The sequence below is a fragment of the Gorilla gorilla genome, chromosome 17 (genome assembly GCF_029281585.2).
Source record: "Gorilla gorilla gorilla isolate KB3781 chromosome 17, NHGRI_mGorGor1-v2.1_pri, whole genome shotgun sequence".
In the NCBI taxonomy this organism is placed as follows: Eukaryota; Metazoa; Chordata; class Mammalia; order Primates; family Hominidae; genus Gorilla; species Gorilla gorilla.
The window spans coordinates 39,087,174-39,100,710 of NC_073241.2; the positions used below are offsets into that span (position 1 = coordinate 39,087,174).

At 47.0% G+C, this 13,537-nt stretch overlaps 1 protein-coding gene across 2 annotated transcripts in view; it reads left to right on the top strand.

Moving 5' to 3' along the window:
* Window positions 1-7,212: 7,212 nt before the first annotated feature.
* The window catches only part of PIEZO2 (piezo type mechanosensitive ion channel component 2), a 479,685-nt gene continuing 473,360 nt past the window's right edge, over window positions 7,213-13,537 (top strand). For both annotated transcript variants that reach the window (XM_055368035.2, XM_031003780.3), the window contains exon 1: window positions 7,213-7,312. In XM_055368035.2, the coding sequence (XP_055224010.1) occupies window positions 7,249-7,312 (64 nt within the window). In that variant the 5' untranslated portion in view covers window positions 7,213-7,248. The remainder of the gene's footprint in view (window positions 7,313-13,537) is intronic.

Consider the following 13,537-nt stretch of genomic DNA (forward strand, 5'->3'; position numbering starts at 1 on the left):
ACTGGGCAAGCCAGAGAAAGTGTCACACTGACCTACGGAGAAAAGCTTTTCAGTCAGGAAGTTCACCCTCAAGGTCTGCTTTCCTGTTTCAGGAGTGTGGCTAAGCATTTGCTCATGCCCGCCAATGCCCTCCATTTACAGAGGAGTAAGTGGATCACAGGAATGTGCTCTTGGCCCGAGGAATTGCATCTCACTGGCTACAGTATTGCTGCAGGCCCAGAGGACATCTACACATTTGCTCTGCCTGTACAAAGACTTAAAAGAAAGCAGATTGAGCATACAAAAACCCCAAAGTGGGAAAACCCACAAAACCCAGAAAGGTCAAGCAATTTATTTAGCAACGTTTCAGCAAGAGGTTGCCAGAACTGAAATGTCCCAAGTCTCTCGACTTCCTGCCAGTGCACTTTGGGTCTCCCATCTGAGAAGCGAACAGCAGCATGAAGACAGGACACTAAGGACAGCGAACTCCAGGTTTCCTGTGTGACAGTCCTTATTCCTGTGATCTATGACTGCCTATGTTGGTTGTTTTGCTTGTACTTAAGTGTTTACTACTGTTCCAATTTAATGGAAAATAGAGAAGCCTATAAATTGGAAACCATATGACCTGGCAAACGGTTTAAGCTGTGTGGGACGCCCAGTTGATGGAATATGGAAATTTCCTGTGAACTGTTCTTAAATCCTTTAACACATAGTACTCTCTGCTGCCTCTGGGATGTCATCTGTTCTTTCTGCCTGGGAACATTATTCCTTCTTTTCTCACCTAGGTAACTCCTTTATTCAGTCAACAAATATTATGCCATCTGTACTATGGGCCCCATGCTCTTTTAGGTCCTGGGGATACAGCCATGAACAACAAAGTCCCTGCCCACTTGGAGCTTACATTCTGGTGAATCTACACTCACCCTTCAAGATGTGACATACATCTCCTTCTCAAGGGATCTGTCCTTCTGTGCATCCCCCAGAGGAGGTTGGGTTTACCATTTATACTCTCCCCTAAGGCCCAATACTTCTTCAGAGTTCTTCGCAGGCATGTATTATTTTCTTCATTATTTATACATATTTGGTTAATGTCTGTCTTTCATTGCTGGATGGTGACCTTATGAAGGCAGTGGCTATGCTGCTTCTGCCCACTGCTGTATTTCTGAGCCCATCAGCCTGCAACATGGGCTATAATCAATGTTTGTTTGTTGATTGTGGCTAATTGCATGCTTTCTGCTAAAAGTACTTGTATTTTTTCAATATACTTCTAGCCAAAAGGTGGCACTGCAGGAGAATAAGTGAACAAAGCTTCAAACTAGTTAACTGTAGTCATTGGATGGGATCCAATTAGTTATAGGCTAGTGTTAGAACTAGAAATAGCTTATTTCAAAACTTGTACACACACATATCCATACACATATTCGAAATCTCAATAAAACCAATGAATGAAAGTCACCTAAGCTTACTAAGAATATTAACATTTCTATGACCATTGCAGAGATCCAGATGCAGTTACAAACACAGCTAGAATCCAAATTATGATTCATTAACTAATAAATATCTATTTAGGACATGGACAAGTTGAATTTTTTTATCTCAGTAGTTACAAGTAAAGAAAAACTGTAATTTTTTTTGGTTAGTAACTTGCTTTGACTTACTACAATTTCATTGCAAAATTATCCTCCAAATTCCAGCTCCCTTCCATAAGTCTTCTTATAGCATGATAAGCCTTTCTGAAAAAATGATATTACAACCAGCAGCCTCTTCAAAGGCTTCAGCAACAAATACACAGACAGTAGATAGACAACTGCTAGATAAAAATCTGCTCACGATGTTGGCTGTAAATAATGAATGGTGGTTTCCATGTTTTAGCATTGGCCACCTGGGTGCCTGTGGTGCCCAAGGCAAGTCACCAACTTCAGCAGAGCACCCTCCCCACAAATCAGAATCTCTTCCTTTATGTGTTTACCTCCAAAAACCAAATACAAGCTTACATGGTCCTTTTATTTTTATATGAGATATTTCTGATGTGGTTATGGGTGAGTGTGTATGTGTGTGTGTGAGATTGTGTGCACATGCCTCCGTGTGTGTGTGTAATGGAAGTGTGTAAGTAGGATATGATTCACTTGGAAACAATATTTTGCTTTATATTCTGCTTTATAGATGAAATTTTATCCATGTCCTCATATCCTCCAATCTAGCTGGAAAGATAAGGCCCATAGACATGTCGGTTAGCTGCGTTTTCAAGGTTTTTGAACTACAGATACAAATCAGCAGTGTGCTTCAGATTCGGCATCCATATTACAATTCACAAACTGCAGTTAAGGCTACAATATACATTTTACGTAGGCTTAGCAGGAAGATTCCACCAAAGGGCCAGATGTCAGAGACAGTGAATTTCACTGTGCATTGCTCTGATGAGGGATAACTTCTTTAGCAGAAGTATAACCAGACCATGTCTCCTGCACATTATTAGAAGTTGTCTAGGTCTTTGGAATTTGGAGACTTCGAAAATACTTCCGCTGTAAACATTAAATTGATAGCTTTTAAAAAATGTACAACCTCAGCATATATTAGCAAAAAGAAGAAAGCCATTCAGCTTCCAAGTTTTCTTAAGAATAAGAGCCAAAATCTCTGTGGCTTCTAACAAAAATAACTTCCCAATAAATATTGTGCCTTATGACACAATGATAATTATAAATGAGAACTAGAAATATATATATATTTAAATTTTTTAGTTAACATATATGTAAGAAAAACACATGTGACCAATGCTAGAAGATAGTCTCCTTAATTAAGTTGGTAAGAGGTACCACATTCTCCACAGGCTGGATGGTGTCAATGGATTTTGGCAGATTTCACTGAAGGAAGAAAATGCCAGGTTGACAAACTTTATATTCCTTGTGGGAGACATTGTTTTGTAAAGTTCCCATTTGGGACAATATCCATCTCTGAGATCTTTCAAAGGAAGCTAACAAAGTATCCCAGAGAATAACAGACATAGAGCTAAACATGACACAGGGCTAAACACATTATCTGTGTTTTCCTAGTAAGCATGATACAAAAAAATTAGTGTTTGGGACAAAGATCGAGTTTCCGAATGATTTTGTCAATCAGTGCAACAGTAAACCAAATTTAGAAAAGATAAAAGCTAGGGCCAGGTGCAGTGGTTCACGCCTGTAATCCCAGCACTTTGGGAGGCTAAAGCGGCTGGATCACCTGAGGTCAGGAGTTCGAGGCCAGCTTGGCCAACATGGCAAAACCCTGTATCTACTAAAAATACAAAAATTAGCCAGGCGTGGTGGTGTGCACCTGTATTCTCAGCTACCTGGGAGGCTGAGGCAAGAGAATCACTTGAACCTGGGAGGCGGAGGTTGCAGTGATCTGAGATTGTGCCATTGCACTCCAGCCTGGGCAACAGAGTGTGACTTCATCTCAAAAAAAAAAAAAAAAAGATAAATCTAAACAGGTGAGATGAAATGCACACAAGGCAAAAGATGACACACTCTTTATGGAGAAAACCTTGAACACTTATGAAAATGTTGATCAGTCTTAAACATATTGCTGGGAGCATAAACATATTGCTGTCTGTCTCACTGCAGGTCACTGTGCTTTAGCATAATTGTTTGATAAATGTAGAATTAGTTCTTGTTTTTCAACAACAACAATAACAACAATAATACGAATAATAGCAGCCAATATTCATTGAATGATTTACTATGCACCAGGCATTTCTCTAAGAACTCTATAAACTGTCTCTATCTGTGTAGACTCCATATTGGGTAGGTTTTACTGCTTTCCTTAACTCACAGATGAAGAAACTGAGGCACTAAAAGTCTCAATAATGATCAAAAGAAGTCATTGTTTGTCATTGTGGATGCAGAGAGGCATAGGGTGTCTGGTGCTTAATTCATTACCAGGGTAAACTGGTGATTATACACATCAGGTACCCATGAAATATCAAAATAATATGTCCATGAGTATTTTACATGTTTGATTTCTCCCCAAAGCATTTTTAAACTCACATACTCTTTCAAATTTTAGACAAGATTCTGGCAAACTTTGGAATAAAGTTTGCCAGGCAAGCAGAGCTCCCGAACAGTGATCAATACCCTCATGGGCTGGTGAGTCCTTAAAAACTAACCTGTCTAGACACCAGATACTGCTTCTATGAGAGCAGGGAAAATTGAGGGTTAAACAGCCCTTGTAAAAACAATGCCACTGCTATGGATATGTATGCTCAAGTCCAGTCCAGTGTGAAAGAAAATACAGCTTCAGAAAGGTGGATGAGGTTTGGAGATGCTAGTTTTGAAAGCCAATGGACTATTTTCTGAGTCTGATATGAAAATGAGGACAGCGGTCTTCACCCCTGACTGCATACTTAAGAATCACTTGAGAGCTTTAAAAAAAATACAGGTGTGGGGGCCCCATCGCAGACCAATTAAATCAGGATTTCAGGGAGTGTGGAGACTGAGCGTTTTTCAAAAGCTCCCCAGGTGACTGCAACATGTAGCCAGCATGGAGAAGCCTATTTCAGATGTAGTCTAGACCGCTGAAACTTCCCCTTGAGTACATACGTTGGAAGTCTCAGAACTGGGATGTAGTTGTTAAAATCTCTAACGCCCCAGCAGCCAAGTTGGTACACACTGTGGCAGAGAAAGCTCGAAGTTTATTTGGTAAGACCACCCACCTGCTGGGAATCTTGTGCCTCCCAGCTTATGTTATTTTGAAAGAGAATTATTGTGAAAAAGTCTAGACAGTTGTTAGTATGGGAAGCCTATCAAGAACATGAGAAAGTATTCAGAGAATACAGAATTCATGTGATGACACAGTATTATCTAAAATTCAGGAGTCCTTCACCTATTAGCTCCCAAGAATGAGTCGTACATGGGGTGAGGTGGGGAGGGCATGGATGTGAAGGCAGACTTATGAACATCAAAATTAGTGGTAGATTTATATCAGGCTTCTACAAACAGGCTACACAAACCATTTCTTGATAGCATTTCTTGGTGACTGGATGCTAATTTAAGTTCTATCGTCTCCTGTAGGTCTGCTGTTGAGCTCATGACTACGCCCGGGTTTAGGTGCTATCTAAGCTTCTTGAGGATGGCAGAGCACATGGGTGGTTTAAGTTTCAGGGTGTCTTCACCATATGCCAACTGTCTTGAGTCTTCATTCAAAAAGCAATGGTTCATAGTTTTTCTGTAATTCTCAGAGAATTCGTGAAGGCACCTGAGCTCAAACCACAAGCTTACCCTGTCTCAAAAAAGGGATGTCCACAAAAGCGTTTCAAATGGCTAAAAAGACGGGGGTTTGCCTGTTTTTCATCAGCTCACTGCTCTATCCCCTCCAACTAATGCAAGCCAGGAATGTAGGTGCGGAAGGGAAGCCAGGTCCTTCCCAGTGTGTCCTCCTGATGGAATGCCAGTCCTGAACAGTCCTCTCTACAGATGCTAACAGCCTCTTCCTCCACGTCCGGAAAGACCCCTACTGTGCTCTAGCAAGTCTCCTCCACTCTCGGATAACAGTTAAATAAAAGACTCAGGCACACTGCAGTCTCCCAGCTAGAGCCAGATTTCTCTAGATCTTGCCTAGAACAGGCAAAAAGCAGTGCACTAGGAGAAAGGGAGAATATTCTCAGTGCCAACGCTCTCTTTCCCCAGAGCCACGACAAGCAAGGAGCAAAACTGAGGTGAAAACGGAGAGTTCCCCCAAATGCACAAAGTGGGTGCATATCTGTTGGGGAAGACCCGGGATTTCCCAGAGTCTATTCAGAATGGCAAGTTCTTGCTATGTGAAATATGGGCAGGGTCAATGGTGTAGATGAATTCAGCTCTATTCTTCTTAATGCCAGTGTGCACCTGTGGACCCAGCAGAAGTCGGGGTCGCACAGAACTGTTCAAGCCCCTGGCTTCTCTCCTGCCGGGACTGTGCGTTTCCCTCGGACCTTAAACTGTTCCCTGGGTTTGGGCAAGCTCAGGGCCCGGCCGGGTGGACTGGATGCCAGGGTGCACCACCGGAATGACAGGACCACGCAGAGCCGCGGGGCTGCGGGAGCCAGTGGGGCAGGAGTGCCCGCGGAGGGCGAGCCAAGGCGCGCAGCCCACTGGCAGCCCAGGCCGGGTCTCTCCCAGGCGCGGGAGCCGCGGGTGGGGGCTTGCCCTCCGCGCCGGTGCAAGGCTCTCACTTCCCCAGCCGCTCAGGGGCGGGCTCCGCGCGCGCAGGCCCCGGAGCCGCCATCCCATTGGCCGGGGGACACGCCCGTCCCCGAGTGAGGGCTTCGAAAGTTTCATTGAAGGTGGAGAAGCGCGCGCCGCCGGGGAGCCCCGGCTGCGCGGCGAGGGCGAGGCTGCAAGGCGGCAGGCGGTGGTCGCGCTGGGCGACGGGACGGCGCTGGTTTTTCTCTTGAGTTTTAAATTGAGGCGGAGGAGGGAGTGGGAGACCCACTCACCCGATATGCGCTCTGGTCTCCATTTCTCCCCACGCTCGCGCCGTTCCTTCGAGTGAGGGAGGGACTCGCAGCGCCGCCCGCGGACCGGACCCACAAGGCGAGCCCCGTGGTGGCGGGGATGGTTCTGCGCGCCTGGCAGCTCCCACCCCGGTCTCTCCGGCCCGAAGCTGGGGGGCGCAGGGGCTGAGCTGCGCTGCCTCTCGGGGATCCGCCGCGGGCCGCCTGGGGGCTGGAGGGCGAGACCCGGAGCCCGCCGGGCAGCTCCGAGAGCCGGGGCCGAGGCCAGAGCGCGGCAGCCTGCGTGGGCAGCGGAGACGAGGCCGGGCAAAGGAGACGCGGTGGCTTCAGAGGGGCTTCCAAGTAGAAAACTCCCCGGCCGCCCCCAAACGACGCTCCGGGAGCCAGGCGGGAGCACAGCACGCCCTTCTTGCCCCCGTTGCTCGCCGCGCCGCCTCCCAGGACCCTCCCAAAGCGTCCCTCTCCAAGGCCCCGGCATCAGCTACCCCTGAAGAAGCCGCCGCCGCTGCCGGATCCAGGATTCACACTAAATGGGCCGGCCGCAGGGGGCCGGGCGCCGGGCTAGGTGGCCGCCAAGAGCCTGGTGAGGGGCTACCCAGAGCCCGGTGGGCGAGGGGCGGCCAAGAGCCCCGGGAGCGCGCCCTCGGGGCGGAGAGCGTCGCGGCCCGCGCCGAGGCGATGCTCGGGTGGCTGCGAGCTGCCGGCGGCGAGAGGCCATAGACGGGCATGGGCCTTGCGTCCCACCACCCCTAGGGACCCTCGAGCCTCGCCCCTCTGCTCCGACTCGCCGGACCGACGCGATGGCCTCAGAAGTGGTGTGCGGGCTCATCTTCAGGCTGCTGCTGCCCATCTGCCTGGCAGTAGGTGAGTCTGGTCCGCTTTCCGAGGGCACTTGAGGAGGACGAGGGGGGCGCCTGGGTGGGGGACTTCTTAACAAAGTGAAGGGCTCTGGTGCTCTGGGGTTCGATTCGGGAGGCCAGCGGGGTCAGACGCGCGCTGTCCCTGGTGCACAGCCTGGCTCTCTCACTTCCCACTCTGGGGCGCGCGATCGTGGTATCTCTTAACAGGATGCTCGAGACGGGCATGTGCTGGAAACTGTTTATGTTGAATTTAGTTACACGTGGATTTTCTTTCGTGGAGTACTGACTTGTGTACTAAGGGTGGCCATTGCTATGGCTGGAAGGCGGATGCGTCCCCATCGTAGGTACAGTCAGGCTCCTACCTGAGCCCCTCGCCCCAGTGACCCTGCAAGCACAGCATGCTGTGCCTCCAGACGGCCCAGAGGCCATCTCTCCCAGACCCCAAATCCCAGCAACCGTGAAGGAAGAAGTGAAGGACTCCGGTCATTCAAAAAAGAAAAAGAGGGACGAGGTACAGGGAGACAGTGCCTTGACGTTTCTTACTTATTTTTTAAAACCTCCACAAAAGCCCCTACTACAAAAGTACTGGATGCTAAGGCTATAGACCCCCAACACCTAGTCCCGCCTCCCAGCGGCCGCCCTCTCCAGATTTTAAAGGGTTAGAAAGCAGGGTTGGAACTCCTTGGGACTGGCAAGGGCTCAGGGAGGACCGCAAGGGAGCCTCCTCGACGCCCAGACAAGCATTGCACCGTTTCCCCAGGACTGGCCTGGCGTGCAAAGCAGCTGGGTGCTGCGTTCTGGGAGTCGGACCGTTTCTGAGCTTCTCCTCAAACAGGCAGTGCCTGTGACATTGAATTCCTCTCGTAAGAATGCCGGGCCCTGGTTCTTTGCTCTCCCTCTCACCAACAAGAGCTAGGAAGTAGAGCGCTTTTCACCAAGTAGTAACTGTATTTACAGAGGGCGTGGCCTTCGCAGAAAAGGCCACCTTTTTGCATCTTGACCGAGGTTGATGACTCTGCATCTTGACCGAGGTTGATCACACCTGTGTTAAATGTTTTCTTTGTGCAAGCAATCGAATGGGGGCTGTAGCGTGATTGGTGAGGGTCAGGACAGTTGCCGGGAGAGTTTTGGTAACGCACTTCGTGAGTGAAGAATCTGGGAGGCGTCTTTTCAACAAACCTCAGCGGAAAACCCAGAAAGGCGCTCCGAGTGGAGGGAAGATGTGGCCAGGCGGGGTCCCGGGGCAGCAGGAGGGACCCACGGGTGAATGCTGGCCTCGTTCTCTACTTTGCAGTTTGAGTTTCCATTTTGCAGGGGTCTAGTCTCACTCGCATAGATGAAGAGCTAAGCTTCCACAGAGCGGATATGCACCTCTCTCCCCGCCAGCTTGAAAAGCGATTTGGGAAAGGGATTCTTCAGGTGCCTTACACACAGAGGGTGTCACTGCTCAGGGATCATCTCTGTATCCTAAGCGCTTGGCACTGTGCCTGGCACATTTACTATTTGTGAATTGGAAGCTAGTGACCGAGTTAACAAAGGGCTTTTAGCATGAAGCGTGATTTATGGTCCTCAGTGCAGACCGGGGAGGGGTCCTGGGGAGTGGCACTAAGGTTAAAGGCCGCTCTGCTCCCTCCCAGTCCCTCTATCCACCGTCCTCCTCCCTACTGTTCCTGGAGGATGGACACCCTCTTCCCCATCCTCCATCCCGCTCTCCAAGGGACAGCAGCTCACTGTGACTGTTGGAAGAGTTAGGCAGGTGGTTCCCTGCAGCCAGCTCGGTCCACTCTGTGACTTGGCACCAGTGGCGGAATGAAGTGCCAGCAGCGATTGCCTGCGACCTTGCCCTGAGCATAGGCTCTTGCAGGTTGGGCTCCCTGGACTCAGCTCACCTGCCTCCAAGCCCCGCGGATGCTGGGGTTGGGGCCTGTCAGTCCTACTAAAGGCTGGTGGCCTATGCTAAAAACTCCTTCAGTAGGGCTGTAGTACTCTGCCCTCCCAAGGGGAGCTGGCCTGGCTCACAGCACTTCCAGCTTGGGTTGCTGGGCACAGGGGCTTGGGGCGGTGACTCGCAGCCAGGGTGGAGGTGGGGGGACTGGGGTCTGGATTCAGCCCTGCCTCTCACCACTGGGACCCCCACCGAGCTTCTTCTGTGGTGCCCCCACACTGTTCACCTCCTGCTGGCTGGCTTGTGCCCCAGGGCAGGCTGGGGGCTCCCGCTGCCTGAGTCCACTTTGATCCTGGACTTTTTGGGAGGAGCTCGGCTTCCAGGGGCGACAAGATAATAACCTTGGCCAACATGCAAACTGCGTCTTCCCTGGGGGACAGCTGAGTCTGCCCAGGAGATTCTGGGGCTGCCTTCTTTGTCCAACTCATTCTTCAGGACTCCCACACCTCTCTGGGTTCAGGGAGACTAACCTGGGTGTGCGAGTGTGTGCATGACTGTGTAAGAGTTTGAATGTGAGTTTGAGTGCATAAGTGTGAGTGTGCACATGTGTTATGAGTATGTGTGAGTGTGAGTATGAGTGTGTGGGGGGTTAGAAGGTAGTGGTCCCCCTTGCTCAGCCTGGAACCTGTTGCTTTCCCCTGCCCTAGGAAAAGCCTCATCCAGGAGAAAGCAGAGGAGGTGGACTGGCCCCTAGCTGGAAGAGAGCTTGAGCTCCCTGGAGACCTGACCCTAGTGACCCCCTCACGTGTTGGGTGCTTAGAAAAGATAACCTGCATTCTGGAAAATTATTGACATCTTCTAATCATGATGCTTACTTACAGGGATGAAAGAGGGCTGAGCAGATATGCCACCTTATTTGAGCATTTGATTCTTTTCTGCAAGAAGTGGAGATTTCCAAGGTTATTGGAGGGTTCAGGTCTGCCTACTCCCAAGGTGCTACTAAGTCAAATATTCAGGTTTCTCTCCTGCGCATAGTGAGTGCAAAGGTCTGCTTGCCATTAGAATCGATTTTACATTTTAGCCATCTATTTTTATATCTGGAAAAGGCAGCCTTCAAAGCTAAGCCTTTGCAGAAGCTTACATATTTTCCTTTAAACTCATTTCTCTAATACTGATGTTGAAATTTTCCTGCACAGAGATTCCTAGTGTTTTTACTTAATGATAGATGTTAAAAATTAACTGCTATTGTGTTTAATATAATGGTTACAGATTTTCTTTTTCCGTGTAAGAGAAATTTTAAGAGAAGTGATAAGTGAAATCAGGCCTCTTCAATGCAGATGTTATGTGATTCGTGAGTGTTAAAAGCAAAACAAAACCATAATAGAATATGTTATTTACCATCCAAAATGAACATCCAGTGATGGATATGCATATAGTCATAACCACCAAAAACTTTAAATATCTCCCAAATTATCTGTGACTAGTTGCTAAGTCATCTGATTTTTTTTCTTACACATAATACACAAAAAGGTAAAGACTTTCCATATTATGCAATCTCTAATAATTATAACTGATAATTATTGAACATTTTACAAATATTTTACGTTTAGTTTCTTTTAACATGATTCTACTATACCACCCATCTTTAGGTATATGATTTGAGATTTTTTCAATCAAGAATGCACTGGTGTATTTGTTTTTAATTCATATTCCTGACTATTTATTCCATCTTGCCCAGTGTTGCCTGGAGTTCCCTAATGTCTTGCCTGGAAGAAATGACTTACATATTTTCAGGGGGAAGAAAGGGGAAGCCTCGCTTGGGGGAACAGGGGATTACAGATCATGGCTGCCCATCCCCTAAAACAGGCAATCAGAGCTTAGGAAAGAGCAGAGCAGAAAAGGGGACTGTGTCCCACAAACAAGAATCAACCAATCAACTAGTGCTCTGAAAAACAATATTCCAATCCAGAAAGAATCTCTAAAACTTCCTTTAAGGATAGTTGGATTAAAGTGTGAGTAAAAATTTGGGCTCATTTTTGAAATATATTAGATATGGCTATCTAATCATAATTTTCTCTTTATAGCCTGATGTATTTTCCTGTGTAATATATATCATTTTGAAATCATACTTCCACACAGTCCAAGAATTACAAATGGAGCTAATGTTTATGTGATCAGCATTGGCCTCCCCTATTGCGGTGGCTGTAGCTGTCAGTGGTAGGTGGCTGCAGCTGCCAAAGGATTCATGGAAGGCATTTAATAAAGTAACTTGCTTTTCTGTCATACTTTCTCAGCCTTATATAAGTAGATACTATTTATCAAGTTCAGAAGTGAAAAAAGGAACAGTGGAAAGGATTGGAAATTTAGAGCTTATTTCTAAAATAAAATATTTCATCCACACAGATGGGCATGAGCATGTTGTCTCCTGAGCTGTGGGTGCTGCAGCTATGTGTCCATCCTGTTGCTTTGTAAGTGTATGTGTTTCTTTACGGGTGATGTGTGTTTGTTCGTAGTCAGAGATAAGCAGATGGCTTTGGACTTCACCTCTGAGGAAGGATGGCGTTGCCACTGGGCAGTTTAAACTCTCATTGACTTCATGGCTCTGCCCTTCACTGTGTGATTGTGGAGTTCCTTTTGTTTGTTTCTCTTTTTTTTCTGTAAAATGGTAAATAACATATTCTATTATGGTTTTGTTTCGCTTTTAACACTCAAGAATTACATGCATGGTTGTGAGATAGTGTGCACAGCACACCTTGTATAAAGCCTGACACACAGTAGGCGCTGCCTTACCTTTATGAAGATGAGCAGAGACCAGAATGCTCAGGCGATGTCTCAGTCAAAATTAACAGACTAGGAGGTAAGAGCATGGGCCAGGGGAAGGCTGATCTGAGGATGTGGGATTCACGGGAAGGCAACTTAGTGCCTTCCTAGAGCCAAATTATGTGTGAGAGAGAGAGAGAGAGAGTGTGTGTGTGTGTGTGTGTGTGTGTGTGTGTGAGAGAGATTTTTAATTCTCAGGATTTTTCTCACCAGTTTTACTCAATATTCCAAATCTGCAGTTGCATTTTTCTGATTAATAGGACTTAAAAACAATATTTAGAACAATTACATATTGTTCTCACTAGATCAATACTGTTAACGTTTGCTTTTGTTTTTCAGCACCATTTTTGTAGCCTTTATTTAATGTGATTTTATTTCTAACATGTCATTTTCCTTTTGGGTCCTTGTGCTACCAGCAGTTAATTGTATGTGAAGTTACGTAGTAATGATGTGTATAATATGCTTTTTTGCATAAATATTCAGGAGAACTTAGAATAGCATAAGCCATCTGGATATTGAAGAACAATTGATGAAGAACAATATGATACCATGTGTATAATCTACAACGTTACAGCTTATAAGATTTTTGATTTAAACAGTTGTCTTGAGGACATGGAATCAGTCAAAAAAAATCCCATTGAACTGAGGCTAAAAACAAAAATATTGGAAAACTTTTTCTTTTTCTTTTTTCTTTTTTTTGAGACAGAGTCTTGCTCTGTCGCCCAGGCTGGAGTGCAGTGGCGTGATCTCGGCTCACTGCAAGCTCCGCCTCCTGGGTTCATGCCATTCTCCTGTCTCAGCCACCTGAGTAGCTGGGACTACAGGTGCGTGCCACCACACCTGGCTAATTTTTTGTATTTTTAGTAGTGACGGGGTTTCGCCATGTTAGCCAGGATGGTCTCGATCTCCTGACCTCATGATCCCCCGACCTTGGCCTCCCAAAGTACTGGGATTACAGGTGTGAGCCACCGTGCCCGGTCCTTTTTTTTTTTTTTTGCGATAATCTCACTCTGATGCCTAGGCTGCAGTGCAGTGGCGCGATCTCGGCCCACTGCAACCTCCACCTCTGGGGTTCAAGCGATTCTTCTGCCTCAGCCTCCCGAGTAGCTGGGATTACAGGTGTGCACCACCCCACTCCGCTAATTTTTTGTATTTTTAGTAGAGATGGGGTTTCACCATGTTGGCCAGGCTGGTTTTGAACTCCTGACTTCAAGTGATCCTCCTGCCTTGGCCTCCCAGAGTACTGGGATTACAGGCGTGAGCCACTGCGCCTGGCCTGGAAAACATTTTTTAAATGTTTGGCTGTCAGTCGAGGTTTGTCATATTCCTCAGAGCTTCCACTTGACCTTCCAGACCTGTCTAGGACGTGGCAAAATCAAAATGATGAGAAGTACATACTCAACATCGTGAAAAGCCCGTCAGACACACAGTGTCTAATAATTTCACAATTTCTTAACTGTCTAGTAATTAATAGGCATAGAAAATTTAGCTAAATTATTTTTAAAATTTAAGAGCAACGTATAG